We start from the raw sequence: 26608 nt of genomic DNA, 5'->3' as shown, positions 1-26608 counted from the left end.
CCTTTAAGCCACATCGACGAGTACTCTTTGAATAAACTTTTCGTTAAATCTGTAAAACACAATACATAAATGTAAAACTTTATACAAACTTAACTATATATCTTTCTAGTGGTAGTAACAGGGTGATCGTTTTTATAAATTTTAACGACATCTTTAATTTCTTCCTCCAATTTTCCAATTTGATTAGCAACACGCACTTTTACCCAGAACATTTGTTTTTTTAAATTAAATCATATTTTGTCTAGAATTTTTATTTTTTGCATAGAACAATTGATTTGAAATTAAGAATCGTATACCTTTTAACACAAACCTATTAACAGCTTGAGTAAGAGTTTTAATTTTACGTAATACTGGTAATCGAAGTCATTGACATTTCTAATGAAGTTTGCCCATCAACTAAATTTTCGGCAAATAACTAGTGAACAAAGAATGTTTTTAATTATTTAACGCCTATTGGGTTCTTCAGATATATAATATTTTCGTACAGAATTTAAATAAAATTGGCGTTTTTAATTATTAATTATTAATAATAGGTATTCTTTGGAAATTGGTCAATATAGCGATTGGACGTGGTAAAGAAGTGCAAAATGTAAGAGTTTAATTTTTTCTAAAGATATATTTATTTATTATATGAATAATCAATTGCATACCATGATCTTTTTAACTGATATATAGTATCTTAAATCCCTGCTAATCGAGACTATCTTACCTTTATTCTAGGTCAAATTAACAACAAAATAAAAAACAGCAGTTGGTAGGTAGGAAATATTCTTTAGTAACTTATGTTTGTTGCTGCCCATTTATGTGGTTTCTTCCTTAACTTTAACTGATCAAGCACATGCTATTTAACCCTTAGCCTGCTGGCGGCAGATGATTCTGCCTTTGCGACCAGTGCAGACCAAGATCAGCCTGCACATCCGTGCAGTCTGATCATGGTCTGCACTGTTCGCTATTCAGTCAGTAAATTTTCAGTGAAAACCCCTTTGAATAATAAGTGGTACTGTCCAAATTGAAAGATGGACGAGTTCATTATAGAAATTTAGCAGGGTAAGGATTAATTCTACCGGAATACCATAAGGAATAATACTTGCTATAATTGTGGTAACAATCATTGTCGCATTTGCTGGTTTCTCTTCATCTTCATCAGCATACGGTTTGAGTGACATATCTCTTAATCCAGTACCTTGCTCCCAATAACCAACCTGCAAGGGTGTTGATAGTTAATTACTAACATTTAACCTACAAGAGGATTTGGTTTCTACATTTAATTGTTCGTAGTTATTATGTAATGTCAATATCATAAAAAATCAATATTATATTATTGTGTGCAATAATTAACGATGGATTTTAATAATAATCACATTTACGTTTATAAAATATAAGTTGTTTACATTTTAGCAGAAGCACCCACTATATCAGAATCTAACTTTTACTAATGGCACATAATGTTGGAAAATTCTTCTTGCAGTAGGCAATGTAAATTAAAATATAGCTCGCCGTCTTAGCTCAATAGAGAGAGCGTTGACCTATGGATCGAGGGATCGTGCGTTCGATCCTCAGGCAAGACGCACTTTTTCTATTAGGATTTGATAGACGACATTATGTCTGAAGTCATTCAACCTCCATCCCTGATTATTGAAGAGAAGTTGACAAGTACTAGCGGAGAATAGGTAAGAACTGACACAGAACCAGAAAATCTTATTAGGTTAACAGCTCGCCATTACAAAATCATCCATTTACTACTAGTATGTGACAGAGGTTACTTTTGCTGCACAGAAGACCAGCAGTTTGGCAAACTGGTTCGAATTTTAGTTAGTTAAGAAAGTGTATGTCGTATACTGTACAAACTTAACACTATTGTTAGGTGTTTTACACAGCTTACCTCTCGAAATTCAGAGTTGTAACTCAGATGAAACATATCTAGTTTGTAACCCTTCCTGTTTCCATATTTATCAAACGCCACTTTTCCCGACAAGCCTTCGTTTGAACCTTCCAAAGTAACCTGTAAACCAATTAGTTAATACGATTTAGACTTTCAAATTTAACTGTGTGTTTTGGTTGGAGGTTCTTTATAAATATTTAAGAATGTTACTGAATTTGACTGTTGTAAAGACATCAAATCTATGCTATAAATATTCTATATTTAATGTACTAAATAGAAATGAAATTTAGAAAATGTGATGGTTGACGTTGTCACAATGCCATACATATATGTCAAAATGATATCTAAAAATATTTTCTGTAATGCTTTCCAGTGGGCATCCTCATATGAATTATGCATCATAATATATCTTTGAGTGGAATGATATATTGATTTTGTGCTGTCCGTCAGGCTGCCTGTCTATCTGTCTATCAGTCCATCTGTCACAAAAAGTTGGCCCGGACTACTCTGAAACTACTGGTGATATTTCAACAAAAAATTGAAGAAAAAGGCTCTGTTCCATACTAGTTTGCGTATTGCCACCCCAAAATATTCAGCTGAGTGTCCCCGCGGAGTGATAGCTCCTTAGACAAAGTTTGAAAAAGTTTGTTCGAACTACTCCTTCTATACTACTGATGGCATAATAGAATTGATCAATGCTTGTTTTTGTTGAATGATGTGCACACTTGAGCACCATCATTGCTTCCCCAGACCTATTCCTATTTACAAAGAACATGTATATCTATAAGATCTTATATAAGACTCGAAATTCGACAGTTTACTAGTAATGTTCACGACGAATCAAATTGCACCTTTTTATTGCGTGTATCCTTTAGCGCTTTCGTTTCTTGACCAGTCCTAATCAGACCTATACATAATTTGTATACGATACCTGTCAAGTTTGATTATGGGTCAAATCAGATTAATAAATTTTGAGTTACGTGTCCTAAATAAAATATTTCACTTTTTATAGCCTTTGGCATTTTCACTTCTGGACGGATTCTAACTATATTTACATCAAATGTGATTAATTGTAAAATCACTGTAAAGTCAAAATATTGGATAGGTCAGACTACTGACTGTTAAGTCATGTGCTCTTGATCTAGTAGTAATTTCCTATTGCATTTATATGTAATTGAATCTTTGTGAACTTGACTTTGAGTTAAGAGAAATGGTACTCATATAAGCGATGCAGTGCAAACATGGTCTTCCTTTCGCGTTTGTTAACTAGTTATGCTTGCATACAATTTCCTATTTTCTTTTAACGAATATTCTGTCTATTTTATCAAACATGTATTTGTATTACAAACATTATATTGTTCAACATTTACGTTTGTTTTTCTTCTAAAACATGTTTAGTGCTTTGCACAAATATTGCATATCCATTCAATATGATATTAATCAAACGGATTTAGGGAGACAACAATCTCTAGTATCAATCTATTGTTTCTATAATTTTCAAATATTATGTATTATGTCTAATAAACTCACATTAAGAATTTGTTGCAAAACTAAATGCCCCTTTTTCATTCCTCTGACCGGGTTTGAACTACAGTTCATGTCCATATACAGATGTCCTCTTCGAAAGTTGATTATCTTTTTATCTCCATTTCTCATTTCCATCATGTCCATAACAGCTGTGGTTAGAACTGCGACGGCATCAACATTTAAAGCCACTTCTACCTGATATGAAACGAAGACAGCACAAACATATATTTATCATAAAAATGATAAAGAACAAAATTAGGTTTATCGTAGTTCTTATGCGTATGAATATAGCACGAAGACCGAATGCCTGAGTGATATACTTCTACGCATAAGAACAACAAACGAGGGTTATTCTACGATAAACCTTATTTTGATAGTTACTTACTATTTCGATTCTAACACGACTTACTTCGAATAACGTTAGAGGAGAATCAGAGGAGTATTTTCATCAAACGTAAACTACAACTGCGTGCTACGCCGCAGTAAATGGAAAAGCCAAAACACGGTGCGCGCGCAGCATAGTTCAAGATCGGTTTATTGCAGAATAACCCTCTATAAGTATGTATGTTATCAGCTGGTCGTGTTAGAATACTTGTTATAGTGACAGGTACAAAAAAATCAGGTACAGTACAAATATTTATAACAACGAGATCAGATCATTACCCAGCCTAATAAGGCTTATCAGTCACTCAATTTCAGCATACATTGTATTATAGAGAGATCATGCATTTTCAATTGACAGTAAAAAGCAAATTAATAATGTGGTGTACGATAAAAATATAGGCTTAAAGAACGACTTTCACAATGGAATGTATATACTAAGTAAAAAAATCATCTGGAACTCTTTTAACGATGGCCATTTAAATATGACAAATAAACATATGTGCGTTAAACATAAAATCGTGTGATGAAACATGGAATTAACTCAAGGAGATATTGCAAAGCAAATGAAAGCTGTACTTTTTCAAAGCAAGAAGTATTGTCAAATCGATTCATATGCTTCTACTATGTTGTAGGAACCATCTTATGTCTGCTTTATGTTATGTGACCAAGGATTCAGCTACAAGTCAATATTGAAACAACTGTATATTTTCTCATTTGTTACCAAGTCAAAGTTAACTAGTGTTTGATTATTAAGCTCTTACGAATTTTAAAAAGAAGTCTGATAAGCATGATGTAACATGTAGCAAAAGGCACAGTAGATGAGGTGAGTTTAATTCCGTCTGTATTGTTTTCTTCCATTTATTTAAAAGGTATTGAAACACATTATTTATTTATTGTGGGTGTTTAGAACATCTAACATAGCCAATGACATTTTATGGATTTCTTCTGACAATGCTTGTAATCTGCATTTAGCAGAAGTATATCCGCAGAAAAACTCTTAATACGGCGCTCTTTCGAAAAAACAAACAACAAAAGAAATCGAGTGGTTCTTAAATTGTGTGACTTGGAAAAGGCGGAGAAAGCTGATGAATACTGTTTAGATTATACAGTCCGAAGGTGTCGTTACACACATATGACTGTATGAATGAATGAATAACTTTCTATCAGACTGAGTATGTTGTTTTTTTTCCTGTGTTGATAAATAGTGCATTTATTGTCACGCTCCTTTCTTAATTATTTTTCTTGCACAATGATGTTAGTAAAGATAAATTTAAAGTGTTATACATTCACATTTTACGGCAGCCGTAATGTAAAAGTAAGCAATTTTATGGTCGGATATATTGAACATTTCCAATACTGTTGGTGCAATAAAAAATTGAATAAAATCGTCATTTTATTATCGATCATCACGAAATTTATAATTTATTTTTCTTTAATTACTATTTTGCCATTATATTTTATGGTTACTCTTTCTACTAGTTATCAATGCAAAAATATTGCATCATTAGTGCATTTTAACACGTCTGCGCTTCTTTTCTCACACAAAGTGCTGTACAACCATCAGAGAAAATGCGTCGGTTTAAATTTCGTTCCATAGGTTCAAACATCTGACGCCTAATTTTTTGAACGAAAAATTAATGGGAAAAAAACAGCTTCAAAGAATCCAATCTGACGGTACAAACGCAAGCGCCGATGTCGCGCGCGGCGTCATAAGCAGTGTTATTGTGGATAATTCTTTACATTTCAACTTGTCATCCCTTTTAACACAAAGATTTAACGGTATACGTATAATGTATATTGTGATTTCAGTAACAACGTTCCTTTTAAAGAGAACAATTTTCCCTCAGCTTTACAAAAAGATGTTGTGCAATGTTTCCGGAATTCAGGCTTGCGTGTCCGTTTGCGATGTTTGTATGCATGTTTGTATGTGCAATATCTTATATCTATGGTTGAATAGTCTGCCCTTCGTACGATTCCTCGATCAGTAAAGGCGAAACAAAAAACAATATTTTGTAAAACGTTTACAAACCGATGGTTGCTGATTATCTTCTAGAAGTCCGGCGAGAATACCATGTCGATGATTGGCCTTCACTAGCTGAAAACCGGTCACATTGACACCACCAAAAGTAAATGACTTCCACAACGTTTTATTCATACCATTTATATCCTGAAATATATGATAAACTTAAAAGTATATTTTTATGTTATTGCTTCATATACGGGACACTTTGTTTTTTCACCTCTTAGTGCGTTTAATGATTGAACATAATTATTTATTCTCATCTAAACTATCCATTGTATTATCCGGAAAATGAATAGCTCCCTGCATACATTTATTATAGTGTAAATGTACGTCAATACTTATTTTCCAGAAGATTTTTATTAATTGCTACGGAAATTTCTTTTTAAGAAATAATTAACATTTATGAAACATGTTTTAAAATGTGAGCTGTACCAGCGTTCCTAAAATATAATGGTAGCCGTCTTTATTCATTCCAACTTCTACAACCTGAAAAATATACAAACATAAGCCACCACTCCATCATTATTCCATCCTTTCAAATCATAAACACACAAAAACACAAATCTAAATTCAGCGAGTGATGTGGCATTGGCCATTCTCTTCTATAATAGTTTATTTTTCTCTTTAAAGGTCCAATACTAAGGAAAGTGAACATTTTAATTTCTTTTAAAAAGCACAGAAACTATTTCATTTTATTGGAAAATGAAAGTTGGTATGTAGAAATTCGAAATAAATCGCAGTATATGTACAATTATTTTTCTATGAAGTATGAAGAAAGTTAAAAAGACCTGGGGGGTCATTCTGTCGATTCATTGAAATTTCAACATATAACACATATATTTCTTTGAGTTCCAAAGACCTTCTGTAAATTTTGACCTGCCAATCTTCATTATTTAGTGTCTTGCAGAAGTCTATGCACTGGCTATGAAAAAAATTGCCAACTCACTTTCCTACGGCGGTATGTTTAGGACATATGTTATTTTTTTTTAAGATTAAATTATTTCGTGCGCACGACATCTTATCTTGAGCGATCAACATCTTATCTTGTGCGCACGACATCTTATCTCGTGCGCACGACATCTTATCTCGAGCGATCAACATCTTATCTTGAGCGATCAACATCTTATCTCGATCTATCAACATATTATCTTTAGCGATCAACATCTTATCTCGAGCGATCAACATCTTATATTGAGCGATCAACATATTATCTTGAGCGATCAACATCTTATCTCGTGCGCACGACATCTTATCTCGAGCGATCAACATATCATCTTGAGCGATCAACATATTATCTCGAGCGATCAACATATCATCTTGAGCGATCAACATATTATCTTGAGCGATCAACATATTATCTTGAGCGATCAACATCTTATTTTGTGCGATCAACATATTATCTTGAGCGATCAACATCTTATCTTGAGCGATCAACATATTATCTTGACCGATCAACATCTTATCTCGAGCGATCAACATCTTATTTCGTGCGCAGGACATCTTACCTTGAGCGATCAACATCTTATCTCGAGCGATCAACATATTATCTTGAGCGATCAACATATTATCTCGAGCGATCAACATCTTATCTTGAGCGATCAACATATTATCTCGAGCGATCAACATCTTATCTTGAGCGAGCGATCAACATATTATCTTGAGCGATCAACATCTTATATCGAGCGATCAACATCTTATCTTGAGCGATCAACATATTATCTTGAGCGATCAACATCTTATCTCGAGCGATCAACATATTATCTTGAGCGATCAACATCTTATATTGAGCGATCAACATCTTATCTCGAGCGATCAACATCTTATTTCGTGCGCACGACATCTTATCTTGAGCGATCAACATCTTATTTCGTGCGCACGGCATCTTATCTTGAGCGATCAACATCTTATCTCGAGCGATCAACATCTTATCTCGAGCGATCAACATATTATCTCGAGCGAACAACATCTTATCTCGAGCGATCAACATTTTATCTTGAGCGATCAACATCTTATATCGATCGATCAACATCTTATCTTGAGCGATCAACATATTATCTTGAACGATCAACATCTTATCTCGAGCGATCAACATCTTATTTCGTGCGCACGACATCTTATCTTGAGCGATCAACATCTTATTTCGTGCGCACGACATCTTATCTTGAGCGATCAACATCTTATCTCGAGCGATCAACATCTTATCTCGAGCGATCAACATATTATCTTGAGCGATCAACATCTTATCTCGAGCGATCAACATATTACCTTGAGCGATCAACATCTTATCACGAGCGATCAACATATTATCTTGAGCGATCAACATCTTATCTTGGGCGATCAACATCTTATCTCGAGCGTACGACATCTTATTTATATATATTAAGGCCCTTTGTGTGTGCATTTAGGTCATCAGTAAAACATACGGACAAGTTGTGAATTAGGGTCCCGCCTATTCTGCTGTTATTTAAACTTCCCACAAGTACATGTACAAGTTTATCACATCAGTTGGGAAAGCAATGCATATAATTGGTCATCATATCTTCAAAATCAAATGAACATAACCAATGATGCATACTGCATGTTAGAACAGCAACAAATTTCAGTTCGACTGATAAATTCGCTCAGAAAAGTTGCATGTATGAATTAAGGGAAAACAAGGAAAATCGTTTAATATATGGGCGAAGTATGGAAGCCCTGGAGGGACAATTGATTTCCGTACTTCCCACTTCTGACTTCTAACTTTTGCACTTCTCACTTCCAACTTCTTGACTTCCTACATCCTACTTCTAGCTTCCGCACTTCTGACTTCTAACTTCCACACTTCTGACTTCCAACTTCCTGACTTTCAACTTCTGTTTTCAAACTTCCACACTTGTTACTTCCGACTTCTTGACTTCTTACTTCCTTCTTCTAACTTCCGCACTTCTGACTTCTAACTTCCGCACTTCTAACTTCCAGACTTTCGACTTCTGATTTCCAACTTCCACACTTCTTACTTCCGACTTTTTGACTTCTTACTTTCCTCTATTAACTTCCGCACTTCTGACTTCTAACTTCCGCACTTCTGACTTCTGATTTTCAACTTCCACACTTCTTAACTTCCGACTTCTTACTTCCCTCTTCTAACTATCGCACTTCTGACTTCTAACTTCCACACTTCTGACTTCTAACTTCCTGACTTCCGACTTCCGCACTTCTGACTGCCAACTTTCTTTTTTGGAAGTCGGAAGTAAGAAGTGTGGAAGTTGGAAGTCGGAAGTATGAAGTCAGGAAGCTGGAAGTCAGAAGTGCGGAAGTTAGAAGTCAAAACTGCGATAGTTAGAAGAAGGAAGTAAGAAGTCAAAAGTCAAAAGTCAGAAGTAAGAAGTGTGAAAGTTGGAAATCAGAAGTCGAAAGTCGGGAAGTTGGAAGTCATAAGTGCGGAAGTTAGAAGTCAGAAGTGTGGAAGGTTGAAGTAGGAAGTAGGAAGTCAAGAAGTTGGAAGTGAGAAGTGCAAAACTTAGAAGTCAGAAGTGGGAAGTACGGAAATCAATTGTCCCTCCAGGGCTTCCATAGCGAAGCCTACATACTATTTTTTTTTGTCAAGGACTTAAATTTATTTCTTTGCATCCTTTGCTGCCTTTTTTATCAGTTTCCGTATTTAAATGTCTAACCCTGCAAACATGTGAAACGGTTATAAGTATAATCTAAATAAAAACAAAAACGGTGGCAGCCGTTTGTTTTTACTAATGATCTGAATTCACACAAAGGTCCTTAATAGATATTGATAAGATGACCGAGAAAAGATGTTGATCGCTCGAGATAATATGTTGATCGCTCAAGATAATATGTTGATCGCTCGAAATAATATGTTGATCGCTCAAGATAAGATGTTGATCGCTCAAGATGATATGTTGATCGCTCGAGATAAGATGTTGATCGCTCGAGATAAGATGTTGATCGCTCAAGATAAGATGTCGTGCGCACGAAATAAGATGTTGATCGCTCAAGATAATATGTTGATCGCTCAAGATAAGATGTCGTGCGCACGAAATAAGATGTTGATCGCTCAAGATAATATGTTGATCGCTCAAGATAATATGTTGATCGCTCGAGATAAGATGTCGTGCGCACGAAATAAGATGTTGATCGCTCAAGATAATATGTTGATCGCTCGAGAGAAGATGTTGATCGGTCAAGATAAGATGTTGATCGCTCAAGATAATATGTTGATCGATCGAGATAAGATGTTGATCGCTCAAGATAAGATGTCGTGCGTACGAGATAAGATGTTGATCGCTCAAGATAAGATGTCGTGCGCACGAAATAAGATGTTGATCGCTCAAGATAAGATGTTGATCGCTCAAGATAATATGTTGATCGCTCGAGATAAGATGTTGATCGCTCAAGATAAGATGTCGTGCGCACGAGATAAGATGTTGATCGCTCAAGATAATTTAATCCTAAAAAAATAATGGCATGTCCTAAACATACCACCGTACTTTCCCTTAGTAATGGACCTTTAAGTTTGTACAAATCTTGAAATAAACTACTGAATGATTAAGTATATCTTTTAATGAATATACGAAATGGTTCTTCTTCAAAACTATTACAAAGCACACCAAGGACCATGTTGGATATGACCATCTGTACCCGAAGCAAAAGGTTTCAAGGGTAAAAGGGCACAGGAGAGGATATTTTAAGGAAACAAGGGGAATTAACAATTAAGAATAAGACAGATGTAACAGTTATAAGTCATTTACATTGCAACTGCTCAACGTGTGAGAAAAAAATCAACTAAATCGCAATGATAAAACAAATTAGCATATGAAAATACGATAACAGTGGAAATAGTTCAAAATGTTGGCAAGCCAGAACTATACTTCTTTGTCAGTACTCTTTCTCTAAATGTTCCTAAGGTTCTGTGAAATTTAAATCAAATCTAAAGAAAAACATCGTGTGGAAACTTTACGACAAGTGTAACACAGACACAGAGATAACTGAAAAATGTGGCACGCCATTGCTATTGCTTTAGACACTGTACTTTCTCCTAATATTTTCTTTCTAGTATACGGTTATGACACATTTCCTTCGAAACTTTAACAGTACTATCACCGACAAGTAAATTTAATAATGGTACATAATTCAATTACTAGTAGGTAGAACTATGGCTTTTGTACATTGCAATTTCTCCTTATATTCTTGGTCTTCGTGTGAAATGTATTCATTTATATAGTTCTAGAATTACTCTTTCGATATGGACGTAGATACAATAACCACATGCACTGTCACTTGTGACATGGGTGTATAATTTGGAAACCTTTTGAACATGCTAAATCTATACAAACATGTATCTGTTTCTGTCCATTCTCACTGTCAAAGTTTAGCTTTTATCTGAAATTTGTCCCCCTTAAACAAACCTGTTTCATAAATATGTTATAATTTTGCAATGAGCTGAGATCTATAACAAATATCTTTGCATCCAGCTTGCATTTGAATTGTTTGTCCAGTTTCTGCAGGAGATCTCTAATGTTTGCAACATCAGGTATACGCACAGTGTCAATCACAGTCTGGGTCCGGCCGTAATATTTGTTCCCGCTAAATGCTTGATAAAGCTTTTGCAGCCGCCATATCGCTGAAAGATGAAGTATATTATAGGGAAAGATGAATTGCACTTACTAAAAAATATTTTCATATTAAGCTTTTAAAAGAGATGCAAATTATCCAGTTAACCATGCCCTTTTAAAAGATTTTTTTTTTCGTATTTTTTAAATTATATGTTTTACTTAACGTAGTGCAGCACAAAAGCTTTTGAATTACTTTTGTAATTTTAAAATTCTAATTAATTATCTCTAAACCGCTTTCGAAACAGTCACAGTAAAATGCTGATGTCAGATAAATTGCTATCCAGAACACATACGTTTACACATGTAAGATAATAAATGACATGAGAGTATTATATATATATATATATATATATATATATATATATATATATATATATAATATATATATGTAATATCTTTCGATGTTGTTAGTTTATATTCTAACATTCCACATGAATTAGGTCTAGAAGCCATATCATTTTGGTTAAATAAACACCCTCATTTACTCCACGAGAGGTTCAATAAACATTTTATTCTTGATGGTTTGAAAATTGTTTTAAGTAATAGTAATTTTTCTTTTAATTCTTTGTTTTTTAATCAAACTAAAGGCACAGCTATGAGCACAAACGTTGCACCTACATATGCCACTTTGGTCCTTGGTTTTTTGGAAGAACAATTATATGAAAAAGCGAAACAAGTAAAGGATGAACAATTTGCTTATTATATCATGGAACAGTTGAAAAGATACTTGGATGATTGTTTTATATTTTGGAAACTATCATTTGATGATTTAGAACTTTTTGAAAAAATGCTGAATTCACTTCATAAAGATATAAGTTTTAAAAAGTAACAGAGTGCCGGTAGTCTGCCATTTCTGGATATTTTAGTTATAAAAGAAGGGACAGTAATTTCAACAGATATTTACTTTAAAGTTACTGATTCTAAACAACTCTTAAATTTTAAGTCTTGTGACCCTAAGCACACTAAAACTAATATTCCCTTTTCTTTAGCTCGTAGACTGTGTACTATTATTTCGGACAAAAATATACTTAACACAAGATTAATAGAATTAGCTTCTAATTTGTTTAAAAATAAATACCCGGTACAAGTTATAAAAACAGGAATTATAAAAGCTATGCAAATACCTAAAAGTACTTTATTATCAGTAAAGGAAAATAAAGAAGAAAAAATCACACCATATATTTCTACATTTAATCCTAAAAATAGAGAATTATTTGGAATAATAAAAAATAACATGGAAATTTTAAATTCTGATTCCACCATGAAAAAAATAATAGATAATACCAAATTAATTAAGTGCAAAAGACAATTACCCAGCCTTAAACGTATTCTTGTTAAATCAGAATTTAATGAAAATGTCACCCCTTCTTCAGTTAAAAAATGTAATGAGCCACGTTGTGAGTTATGTAAACACATTGTGGAAGGTTCTACTTTAAAATTAGATAATACAATTTTTCATGTAAAAGAAAACATGGATTGTACTGTTCAAAATGTTCTGTATGTTTTGATTTGCAATGGATGCAAAGAGTTTTATATTGGTCAAACAGGTGACAAATTAAGAAACAGAAGGACAGTTCATGATCAGCAAATAAGAGACCCATCAACAAGACAATTGCCTGTTAGTGAACATTTAGATCTATGCTCTAAAACTGACCCACAGTATTTAATTTTTCCTCTTTATAAATTTCATAATAATAATGTTTCAGCTAGGTTGTCTAAAGAACGTTACTTTTTTGATATAATTTAGAATGTTTCTCATTGCAGAGTTAGTGTAGCCGTTCTGCGCATGCGCGGAATTATTATCAAATTGAACGCACGGCAAAAATACTCATTTTTTTGCATGTACGCACGCATTTAGTGTATAATGTGCATAATATACTGACTAAAGGTTAGGGTTAGAATCACCATGGTTACAAAATATATATATTTAAGGTGTTTTTGTTCAAATTTAGTTAATCCGGTATATACCGGAGTCTGTAATATATCACGGGCGCACCAACTCTGTATTTAGTCACAGCCATATATTTAAGCCAAAACTAAACAAATATTGATGACGTCATAAAATAACGTTGCGTACACATGTGTACACATGTGACGTTGCTTAGCAACTATACATTTTTTATATGTCTGCCCTGATGATTATGATATGAAACCGGTAGGTGGACAGAAATACAGATAGAAGAAACCCATTGGATGTTTTTCTTTTATATATATATATATAAACTGAAAGGTGAATTATTGTCTCAGAAGCTTAATTTTATTTTCAAACATATCATACTCTGAATAGGAAAAATCCCAATAATGAAACAAAATAACAGATTTCTCAATAGGAGTCCCTTTTACATGTACACATAAGTTTAGAAAATGCGTTTCTTTTGTTTTATCAAGGACGATAGGATACATGTATGAATATGATAAGATTATCGCCTGGGCCCTTTGATGGATTAACCAAGGCAAACCAGTTTTTCACAAAAAGTAGCAGTCAACATATTAACATTACTTTATCAAAGATAATTACTGGTGGACATAAACTGTAACAAGCCTACATTTTAAAATATTAAATTTATTCATTCAGTTTAACTTTTGAAATGCTTTTTCCTGCATTTTATAAGCAAATATGAATTCAACTCTCATTTTAAGTACTCTCAAGTTAGATTCTTAGCTGATCTTCAATTTTAGTTTTACTAAACGACGGCACCATTTTCCTGTATTACCTTTCATCAGAACTGTTCAAATGATTCTATATATCCACATTGACAGCCTGGTAAAACCTATATCTCGAGAAATACATTTTTGAATAATTTGAAAGAACAACTAATCTGACATTAGCATATTTTAAACCTTAATTGAGCCGCACCATGAGAAAACTCACATAGTGCATTTGCGACCAGCATGGATCCAGACCATCCGCGCAGTCTGGTCAGGATCCATGCTGTTCGCTAACGGTTTCTCTAATTGCAATAGGCTTTGAAAGCGAACAGCATGGATCCTGACCAGACTGCGCGAATGCGCAGGCTGGTCTGGATCCATGCTGGTCGCAAATGCACTATGCTGGTTTTGTCATGGTGCGGCTCAAGTATGTTTAAGCCTATTTTGTTTTTATTTATTATTACTACTGCACTTACCATCGTTTGAGTCGAACAAGTATACTATTCTCTCCCAGCGAAAGTACTTTATTACGTCAATTAAAGCATCTATGACGGAAGGACACATGTTTATCAAAAAGCTGTCTTTTTCGGTCGTTCCTCGAGTTTGGGTGGGTAAAAACATTGGTATATTTAAGGCTCTACTGTAGGATTCAAAAATGTTAAACGCTTCACCACGACTGATGCCAAATAAAGCGATTGGTTGTTTGGCAACTAGTGTGCAAACTGAAAAAAAATAAAAGAAATACGTTGTTTGCTTTCAGAATTAAAACCGTCTTTAAGTTTGGTTCCAAGAGAGAGGGCACAGCCGGTGACTCCCACTTTAATCCGGCAAGCATACATTTTCATTGTTTTTAACTACGATATCAGTAATTTTCGTCATACCCTTGCATAGTGGAAAGAGACGACCAATGGTGTCTGAACACTTTGTTTTGATGTATCTCTGTGATTCCATCAGATACAAATGTCTTTATTCCATACTTCGTTTTTTATGTCGATGTATTAAATGAGATATGCAACAAAACGTTTCAGTCCTGTAAGAGTCATATAACCTTTACTTAATTGGTTCGCTGTAAAACCCAAATCAGCATCATATTTTACGTATATAAATTTGGATGTTTTAAAATGTATCTGTTTCAAACAGCGTTTTGTTAATTACATTTACAAGTCGTTTACATGTAACTTTGACTTTTGTCACAAATTAAGTCAAGGAAAATCTGTTTAAGCGGTGTACAACCGAACTCCTTAATTAAAAACAATGCAAAATTCATGATCAATCAAAGTTAGCATATAAAAAATTCCAAAAGTTGAATAAAAATCTGTACCAATTAAAAACAATGTGAAAATGCTTCGTACCCCTGCATCATAAATCTATTTGAAAAAGTAGACAATCGTTTGAAAAGCCAGGATATTGTATCAGCAGTGTTCCATTAAAACCTTAATTAAACTCATCATAAGTTTCTATTAATCTTATAAAGGGTAAATTACTATACAAAATACATTTGTATTGACGAACGTATGCATAATTGAAGAGAAGCAATGACGTCCCTTTTACATTGTGTAAATAATTGATGCGTTTGCCGACAGCTAGAGTCATGTTTGTCGCTCGCGATAAAATGCCACGGTTTGGTCCAACTTTTCCGGAGCCTTGTTTTTCTTTAAAGTTCTTTGAAAATACCGTTAATATTTTATATCGTTCAAAGAGCTTCATAGTACTAGAAACTTTTTACACGTTTAAGATTATCTATTTTAAAAATAAAGATAGGACACGAATGAATATCTCGAGAGCTTTCTTTTGCTTACACGCAGTAACTTAGAAATCCGAAGCACGTGAAATAATCGTCCGTAAACACAAATGACGTCATGATGTTTCAAGGTGCATAATAAAATAGAGTACTCTTTTAATTGTATTATTTGTAGGATGACGTTACGTTTTTTCTGGCAAAATATTTGTTTAATCGAGCACTGTTTTATAAGAAACAAAGCGCAACCATCAAGCTGTTTGATATTTTTATCCAGTTCGACACAAACATTAAAATTATTTCACGTATTGTACTACTACCCAAGTCTAGTATTTTCTATCATGTCATTTACAGCGCGAGAGACAATTTGCATTTCAGTGTAAAAGATGGAGTTTTCAGCATCCATGAAATCCTCAGAAACTCCTTCCGCTCATGCCACGGAGGACTCACACATCTCAATGTTTTCTCCAGTATTTGATATTAAACTGTATTACCGATAATATAACCTAATAATAATAATAATAATAATAATAATAATAATAATACGCTCGCCGTTAAACTGAAATACTGTTGAAAAATGACGTTAAATCCAAAACGAACAAATAAACAATAAATAATAATAATGATAATGATAATTATAAAAATAATAATAGATATAATGATGATTAAAGAAATAGAACAGCACGACTAAAGGATAAAAATTGCCTTTAATATTTTTTTTTTTTGAAAATCGGATAAATTTATTATTGTCGTTTCTCATTTTGACATTTTAATATCATTTGTATAAAATGCAAGAACTTATTTATCCAAGAGAGATTTTCGAAAACATGTCTTTAGCTAGATTAATGTAATTACATTAATTATACTTTTATATTACAATTGAACTTACAAGTTTGTGCAAGTTTGAAACTGTCACTGAAGTCGCTTGTTTCAATGAGTGGGTTCATTTTTGCAGATCTGGACTTGTTAGAAGCCTGCATGGCTATTTCTATAGAATGTCTTATCGGTTTCATTCTAGCATCAGCATTGTCTATTATTACACCTGAAATAAAAGCAAAGCGGTCGGTAAAAGCGATATATCATGGTGTTGTAAGAAAGTATGAAAATGCTACCGTTGGCCAGACATGCGCAAAAAAGTCGAGAGTCCGTTCAATGTTCAGTATATGAGCCACGCCATGAGAAAACCAACATGGCTTTGCGACTAGCATGGATCCAGACCAGCCTGCGCGGATGCGCAGGCTGGTTTGGATCCATGCTGGTCGATCCGCGCAGGCTGGTCTGGATCCATGCTGGTCGTAAAGCCACTACGTTGGTTTTCTCATGACGCGGCTCATATGAGATTTCTGCTTAAACCGTTGCTAAGGGTGCTGCACAAACCGAGTTTGCTATTATTTTTCATTGTTTGTTTGACAGAATTTTGTTGTAGAATTTCAATGATAATAAATGCCAGTTTTACTGATTATTTTTTAAAGTTTCATATTATTATATATATATATATATATGTACTATAAGCAAGCAAATTTCTGTTTCAAATGGCAGAATGTATTTTGTATGAAGGTATGATGTGGCTTTAGAGCAGCCTGTGGAGTTTCCACTTCTATTTTGTTTCAATATATACATTGGTAGCCGCAATGAGCTCTCAGTGTGCATTTCTGTAACGAATGAAATCTTTTGTATACTTCAGAACATTTGAAATAACCGATTCATCATAGAATGTACGCATTTACATCGAAATTTTAAATCATTATAAAACATGTCATGCAGGCAAAGAAGACTGTGTATGATTATGAGATTAACATAGGGTATCAGCATACACGTACCTTTTATGTGTTCCTGAACACTTAATTTAAAAAACCTTAAATTACCGATGTGTTTCGAAAATGTCATTTTGAATCGCAAACACTGTTTTAATGACTCGTCTAACAAATCAAAAGTGAGAACGTTGTTGCTTCTGTAACAAAAATAAGCTAGTATGTCTCTGAGTGTGAGTATCTGGTAACCAGCAATGCTTTTCGTCTTCTTAATTCAATTAGTGCCTGATTTTCTAAAACCTATTGACAAACTTGTCGGGGGAAATGTTTATGACATTCACAAAAACTCAACTACAATTGTATCTGAATTCATGGTGAATAATAACATTTTTTTTTCACTGAGCTATCACAATATTAGTTTGAAATTTATCTGTTATTTTCACAGTAAAAATATCAAACATATTTTTCACTGGTAAGAAACTATAAAATGTGTAAATTCAGCCAAAACTTGAAATAAAAAGTACTTATTATTTTACAGCTAAGAACAAAATATCTTTTACTCATGAACGCCTTTATCTTACATTTTCACCAAGTCATCTACCACAACAAAATGACGCCTTTTCGAATATTTTTGTCAGCATCTGAACTGTTGCGTTGGAAAATAATTTTCTCATACTGATGCAAAACAAAATTATATCTTTAATAAAACGCTAAATTCGAAGAATGCTTAAACAATTACAAAATAACTTTAATATCCGTACCCATTACTGAAACATTTTTGAACGTCAATAGAAGGTATTTATGAAAAACGCGTAATGTTTCGCTAATTTTGAAATACGTATTGTATTCACATATCAAATATTAACGATGTTGCTCTTTACAGAGCTGAAGCGGTCTCCTGTGCATGTCAAAAAGTGATTATCAATAAGAGCGCACGCGGTGCCCCTAAAGTGACATGTTACGCACTTTTTTTCCACTTAGGTAATGTGAGACTTTTTTTATTTCGTTTAAACGAAATCATTTCGCTTAACTATTTCGTTTAAACGAAATAACTATTTCGTTTAAACGAAATAACTAATTCGTTTAAACGAAATAACTAATTCGTTTAAACGAAATCATTTCATTTAAACGAATTAGTTATTTCGTTTAAACGAAATGATTTCATTTAAACGAAATAACATTTCGTTTTAACGAAATAACTAATTCGTTTAAACGAAATGATTTCGTTTAAACGAAATAACATTTCGTAAAAACGAAATCATTTCGTTATTTCGTTTAAACGAATTAGTTATTTCGTTTAAACGAAATAACTAATTCGTTAAAAAGAAATAAAAAAAATCTCACATTACCTAAGTGGAAAAAAGTGCGTAACATGTCACTTTAGGGGCACCGCACGGCAAAATTACCCAAATTATTATACTGACTAAAGGTTAGGGTTAGTATTAATATATACATCAATTATAATTTTCATCCAAATTGCTTGAATCCGGTATATACCGGAGTATGTAATTTATACAGGCTCTCTATGTCTGCAGTGAGTAACATTCAAATATTAATCATATTTCAGCGAAAGATAACAGATGAAAATGTCTTCAGATAGTTTCTTGAGGATATTATAGTTTAATTAACTTTGTTGAAATACATACATGTAACTAATAATATGTCAAAGATACAGCAAAATTAAGTTATGTAACCAAATGATTTTATTTATTTTCAAATTTATACTTCCAACCATTTTTAAACCGTCGCAAAGTACGAACTAGATAGATGAATAACTTATTTAATAAGCAACCCGTTGCGATCTAAGATAAGTTTGAGTTATCTTAAATAGTTCTTTCAAATTTTATTTTTAGAAAGGGTATCTTAGCATAAAAGCAACATAAAAATGATTTTTATTTCGAAATCTTCAGAAAGAACTAACTACAATCTATTAATACACTAAGCATGCTATGAGCCGCACCATGGAAAAACCAACATAGTGCATTTGCGACCAGCATGGATCCAGACCAGCCTGCGACCAGTCAGGATCCATGCTGTTCGCTAATGGTTTCTCTCAATGCAATATTCTTTGAAAGCGAACAGCATTGATCCTGCGCAGGCTGGTCCGGATCCATGCTGGTCGCAAAGCCACTATGTTGGTTTTCTCATGGCGCGACTCATATACAGTTTATATCTGGATTCTGAAAATACAGCCGAAATGTATGAGATAATCTGTTGCATGATGATGGATTAAGCAATTAGTTTAGCACTTTTAATTACTCCGAAATAAATCTGATAATCATTTACATAATTCAAACTAAGTAACCTCTCTAGCTGCATACATTTTATCTTAACGTAAATATTTACGGTCGTATAAAATGCCATAAGATAAAAATAGGAAACAAAGATAATCATTTATCACAAAACTTGGTATAGAAAATTACAAGTTCACTTAATAGAAACTATGATATTATCTTATGAATAGCTTCTTTCACAACTGGGAAAGCATCAATCAGCAGATACATTAGCAAACACAGAAATGGCAAGTGTCCATAAATTAAATTGAAACATACACAAGTGTCCGATTTCGAGATCAAAGATGTTTTTTGTACTTTTAATAATGGCGTGGTCCGCTATTTATGTATTGTTATTCAGTACGATAGTGGTTCTTACCTAAAAAAAGGCAAGGTAAATCAAGCTGATTTCCCTAATCGGCAGACGAGTCAATAAATTGAACTCTCAAACGTAAAAGTCAAACTTTGTAAGTCTTACCTATGTTTACAGTTTGCTCTTGATCGTTCTCTATCGTTGCAAGCGAGAGTAAAGCTGCATTCAACATGCACACAAAGATAACATGAAGATTCCAGTGTAAATTATTTGTCGTCGTCAACATAGGCATCATTACTGTTGACAGAATTCACCAACTCTTATTGAGTTGTTGTTGATATCACCATTCTTTTGCTTCTCGGTAAACATATATGCAGTACTGCACCGTGAAATTCAGCATTCACGGATACTTTGGTAGATTACTTGGTAGCCCTGCCAAATGCACGTTTTAACAATCTTTAAAGCAAATGTTCCCAAATAACATACTCTCAGTCGTTCTAGTTTATCGATTCACTTCTTCACAGCCTGGATAAGAAAGGATATGTTAAAATATTCACTTTAAAGCTATTATTAGTTATTAATTATTACGACCACCTTTAAAACCTTATTGTACTGATTACCAAGACATCTTATAATGTTTCACAAAGCGATTGTTTTAAAAACCATAATGCCACTTAAAGTTTCTTGCTTAACATCTGAACCAACATTTATAAATGCCAAATCGGTAGTATGATTCTAGGAGTATACAGAGTCGGTCGATCTCATAATTATTCTCGTGGTACAACAAGTCAATATCGTACAAACAAAATTAGAATTTTGTCGTTTGTCGTGCGTGCGTTGGCAATACTGCATCAATTTGGATATGTTACGTAAAATAATTGTAATCGTACCGTGAAACTCCCAATGGGTTAGTTACATTGATCGCCTGCATTGCGTTTGCAACTCTGTAATACTTGTTATGGAATGCAGAAGTGCTTTGACATAAAATGTTTTAGATGTATCATAACGAAAACAAACTAACTGCACAATTAAAACTGTATGTGCGATTGAATTATAATATTGTTCAGTGGATATTTTCAATAATGTTGTTCAAAATACGTACTTGGTCATCTCTCGATATTAAATGTCATCATAAAGTATATGTCATAATTCTTTGAAAATTAAAACAGGTTCTCTGCATTGTATAGAAAAAAAAACTCTAGACATACAACTTACAGTCACGTTATCCGAAACTATATTGTCCTGACGAAAACTTTTTGAATTAGCAACACTTTGCCTCTTATTTTTCAACCGCAGAATTATTCACTCCAGTTGTTACATTTAAAATCGAGTATATCTGCCATACCGAAATTTACTATTATTACAGAAATGACCATTTGTCACTTCTGAAGAAAATTTTGAAAATCGACTGTTTCGAAGAACAAAGCCGTCCGATATCGCTTTTAAGTTTATCAATTCTGTTTTATTTTTCCTGTGGCATGCCACTTTCTGTATCCTCTGTTATGGAATCATAGACAGGATTCGGTTGTCTTTATTAAGTATTATGGCTACACATGTCTCAAACGTCTCCCTTAATTCACATAATTACAGATGTATCAGAAGCTTTTTGACAGGCACAAACGATATTACAGCTTTTAGTCAAGGATTGCCTTGCGACGATATTACAGCAAAACGAGTCCTATAAAACATAATTATGTTCAACATTTCGGGAAGAGCAATGGACAGAGCGACAAGAGATAATGATTGTTCAGTTAGATTCACACAATACACAGTGATATCACATTACGTCTCCTCCAGTTTCACACCATAAATGGAGAAAGCTAAAAGGATGCTACAGTTAATGTCACAGCACGTGTATTATTCATACGACCATTTCGCTAAATTAATTTATGATATAAATAACCCGTTTGATATCAATTACTTTTATTTTGTTTGTCGGATAATTCCTGTATAAATGGCCATGAAAAAAGTAAGTTACACATCACCAGTGTAAAACACATTTATTAGGACTCCACATAAATAATTAATGAAAATATATAAAATCAAAAGACCAGATTAGAAATAAACTGAATTAAAATAGGTTATGTAACAGTTAAGTGCACATATAACAGTGTTAAAGATGACAACTAAGTCATTATTTTTCATAATGGGAGTACATCAACTATAGCATATAAGATAACAGTTATAGTTCAGCTTTTATATGTCTATCTCTTGAATGAGCGATATTTACGGCTATTTCTTCACGTTCCAAAGACGACTGTGTCACGTACGCATGTACGCCATAATCTCCATGAGATTGGAATGTCACAGGAAAAAAGTTAATAAGTCAAGTGAAATAATCAGATATCGATGTTTTGATATCCCTTGCAGTTTATTATAATTCATAATACCAACTTATTGATATCCCAAATTACCGAGATGCATATGCAATAAACTAATTTTAATTTTATCAGAAGAAAATATGCAACAATTGTATACTGCAACATTCAACCTCCTCGTCTTCCTAAGTGTCGTAATTTTGTTAAACGTGTCGCGTGTACAAATGATAATCGCACACTTCTCATCATTTTACTCGACTATAGTTCGATTTATCTTGTATCTGATTATGGCAGAAATTAGCCATTATTAATTAGCATTATTAGTACCAGATCACTGATCTGTTTGGCTGGCTCCTGATAAAGACATTAGCCAAATTAATGTCGTATCAGTATCAATCATGTAAAACTGATGTTGTACTAATGCGGTCATCAATGGGACGGAAATCGGTAAGAATCAGATTATTGTCGATATAACCAGTACGAAAACTTATTATTAATAATTACTTGGCTGCAAAAGCGGACAATTTAGTTGTATCTGACCTCTTTCTCTTTCTTTCGGGCCAGTTCAGTCGGAGGAAACTGCTTTGAGTACTCTTTTCAGACGAAACTGGTCTCAACATGCTTGTTTTGAAAACAAAATAATGTATTGAATTCTAAGTTACATCGTAGTTCAAAAGCAGCGTCCCGATGTTTGAAAATAATTTGATTTATAACACAACAAAAACGTTGTCGAACATTCTCGAAACATCTGCCAACACCCTTTCTTTTATGAGACTATGAAAGATACGAGTAGTTGTTAACTCAAAATAAGCAAATTATTAAAACAAAAATTCTACTTTATACCAAATTGCATAATAACTTCAGCAACACCCAGTAGGATATTTATATATTAGCTCCTTCTGTAGTTTCTTTTTTTCTTAAATTTACCTCAGGTCAGTGATCATAATAACGTAACAAATAATAAAATTTTGATATAATTGGTAAATTTATCCGATTCTGTCCGATTTGTAACATCGATTGGCTTATTCGATTATGACGATTAATCGGTTTTTGCTCATCACTAACCAGCTTTCGAATAACATTCTTTTGGTCTTTCAAAATGAATTGAACAAAATTGTTTTTTTAAGAGCAATAACTTTATAAGAAAAACAAAAATGCTAAAACGTACTTTTTTTTTGGTAATGATATACTGACTTCTGATATGACAGTGATGCTAGTCTAACATGTTTGATTATCTTAATCAATAAAATCTGTAAAAAGATCCTTTGGAAGCATAGAATGCAACCAAAAAGAATAATAGCAGACTAGGTTTGATTGAGACTGTTCATGAGAGGTAATAAAATGTGCAACACCTCTCACGCCCCCTAGCACCGAACGAATTTCGACATTTGCTCTTTGCAGGCTATACCTAGTTGTAAATGTATTACAAACAATGTGTGTCTATATTCTATAATGTCTTACTATTGAAACACCATATGTGTTTGGTTGTATTGTCAATGGTCATATTAGTATTGTAGAACACTTTAATGAATGTACGTGCAACTTTAGTGTTTCATATCTTCGCAGTCGAGTAGGTTTATATAAATTGTGTGCTAAATGTTAGGTCATTTGACATCGATCCATATTAATTGATGTAAGGGGGTCCTAAAATTAAAAAGATCCCAACTGAAAATGTATGTACCGACTCTGTGAAGCAGTTCTATAAGACAAAATACAGGGATATAATGTATCTGTCACTCAGAGAAATTTCCTGTGTCCCTATGTCACTTAGTTGATAGACGTGAACGCCAAAAGTTACATTAAATAAATTTATATACAAATTCACCGACGGTACAAAATACCGTTTTCAGGTGCAAAACTTAGTTGAGAACACGGCTTGCCAAATGTGTCATTATAAATTGTTAACAGGAAATAGGATCATATATAATTATTAGTTTAGATACAAAATGTGGAAATTTTCTTTTTAGTAGATTTAAAGCATGAATCGCCCCAACAAAGGCGTAATGTTTATTTCATTTATTATAAGGTCATTAATCAAATATTTTATCTGGTCTCAATAAAACATTAATATTAGTTAACATTAGTAGTATTTTCAAAGAAAACATAGACATTTTTGTAGTATCACTATTGTAGAAATTATTCAATGTAACCTATGTGATGTTTTTGTTCTAAGAAATGGTCGTGGTGTGCAATTAATTTCAAAATGTTACGGGTGTATATGATTACGTTATTGCCCTTACGTTGTACGTTCAACCGCCAATTGATACTACAAAGTTTAATGTAATAGGAGACATATATATATAGTTAGCTATATTATCACTTGCTCTGATAGTAAACAGGATTATGGTTAGGGTTAGAGTTATCTTACCGGGTGCTGAATTCTAATATGTCGTGTTATAACTGTCCAAATCACACACTGGATTTATTTTTAAAGAGAGACCAATTGACATAAGCGTAAGGATTTCATTCTTTATTCTGCATTTACAACCTTATTAAGTATTGTTAACAGTCATAAAATAAAAGTATCTGAGAAATGAAGACATGCGAGAGATGACTGTATATATCTTAATTTGACAAAAAAAATGGATATTCAGACTCCGATAACGACATACATGTCCTGCTACATGGTTTTATTTTTTTTTTAGATGGATCTATAAATGCTTCTTCTGCACTCCTCTTCAACTTCTGAGTAAAATGAATTAGTTAAATTTGATTCTGTTTGGTAATGTACAATTAGTTTAATACTATAATACTCAGTCTGGTGTTATTTTAAATACCCTTTATTAAAATAAATAGAATATGGAGCTTCACATTCTACGAAATGTACTATGAACAACTGAAGTACATGTATATGTTACACACGGCGAAACTTTTACTTAAAACAAATAAAAAAGAAAAACGATACAAACATCTTTACTATGGTGTACATATATTTAAGAACTACAAATAGAAGTGTATTATGAAACATTAGTATTCTAAAAGAATATAATAATTATTCCAAAATTAATACTCCCTTGAAAGAACCCAAACTACTATACTCCACTTTATTCCAGTTTTTTTTCTACGGGAACTGCATGTCTTAATACACAGAATATTGCAATATATTCATCTTACTGATGTAAATGTCACAAATTCATAAAAATGTAACTCCGGGACCATTTCCTCAGTTCTAGAAATTCACATATGTTTCCTTATACATAATGCTTACTTATTTGTATATCATATTGTGAGAATATAAACATTTGTTTACACAATTCCAGATCAACTTGAAATACTTACAAATATCGACAGTTTTCTTTGTCCTTGTCCTATCACTGGCGAAAATGACAGCTTTTCCTCCGCATCACACATACATTGAATGGAGGAATCTCCTTTGATACTTCATAAATAGACATCATTATTATTAACTGTCCACCAGCAGTTTTCTTCTTGATCTTTTGTAAATGTCCTTCTAACCTTCTTTATATTGCTAGTAAAATTGGCTATCAAAAGACACAGTAAAAGCCTTTTAACCACATTTTAGTCTCTTTCGTTACCAGCGTAATTTTTTATATATGGATTATCAAAATTTGCAAAGCACGCCCCTTGTTTCAATTGTCAGCAGCAAAACTGGACGCGTGTTACAAACGCTTATCAATTTATCCAGTTTATTGTAATCATCACCAAATTCAGTCACATTTATATTCAAAATGCCATCCAATGAATGCTCTGTTCATTAAACAAACATTTTAAGTCTGTTGCTCCACTTGTATACAAACTTCACCAACATTCATAAATACCAATTCGGGATAATGATTCTCGGAGTATATATTACGCGTCGGTCGATCTCATAATTATTCTCATGGTACCATTAGTCAATATTCCACAAACAAAATCGGCGTGTGTCGTTTGTCGTACGTGCGCTAGCAATAGGGGAGTTATTTGAGAATATGAGCCACGTAAAATGATAAATCTCTGCAAGTTGAGTCCCTGTGGACTATTGAGTTTGATTGATTGTTTTCAAAGCAACTCTTCACGATAAAAATAGTGCACAGCAATTCAGGATATGTACATTGAAGTTATATGAAACTATAATCTTGACAAACTTGTCACTAGATAATGTTAGATTTCTTATTCTTTCTGTTCTTTCTATTCTTTCTAAGTC

General features: G+C 33.2%; 1 protein-coding gene across 3 annotated transcripts in view; it reads right to left on the bottom strand.

Moving 5' to 3' along the window:
• The window catches only part of LOC123557112 (glutamate receptor 3-like), a 35911-nt gene extending 9566 nt beyond the window's left edge, over window positions 1-26345 (bottom strand). The window contains exons 1-10 of one of the 3 annotated variants that reach the window (XR_006687567.2): window positions 25744-26345; window positions 20312-20671; window positions 16699-16851; window positions 14548-14793; window positions 11216-11430; window positions 6249-6302; window positions 5823-5960; window positions 3413-3604; window positions 1883-2002; window positions 1092-1202 (exon numbers count right to left, since the gene is read on the bottom strand). Coding sequence is in view for 2 of the 3 variants with exons in the window: in XM_045348374.2 (XP_045204309.2) it covers window positions 1092-1202; window positions 1883-2002; window positions 3413-3604; window positions 5823-5960; window positions 6249-6302; window positions 11216-11430; window positions 14548-14793; window positions 16699-16851; window positions 20312-20441 (1359 nt within the window). In the remaining variant the exon portion in view is untranslated. Of the gene's footprint in view, window positions 1-1091; window positions 1203-1882; window positions 2003-3412; window positions 3605-5822; window positions 5961-6248; window positions 6303-11215; window positions 11431-14547; window positions 14794-16698; window positions 16852-20311; window positions 20672-21361; window positions 21780-25743 lie in introns of those variants that run through there. The other 2 variants (XM_045348374.2, XM_045348375.2) reach the window with 2 other exon arrangements.
• Window positions 26346-26608: the final 263 nt, after the last annotated feature.

Source organism: Mercenaria mercenaria, chromosome 5 (genome assembly GCF_021730395.1).
Source record: "Mercenaria mercenaria strain notata chromosome 5, MADL_Memer_1, whole genome shotgun sequence".
In the NCBI taxonomy this organism is placed as follows: Eukaryota; Metazoa; Mollusca; class Bivalvia; order Venerida; family Veneridae; genus Mercenaria; species Mercenaria mercenaria.
Note: the sequence above shows the minus strand (reverse complement) of the source record. Positions and strands in the feature narration are given on the sequence as shown.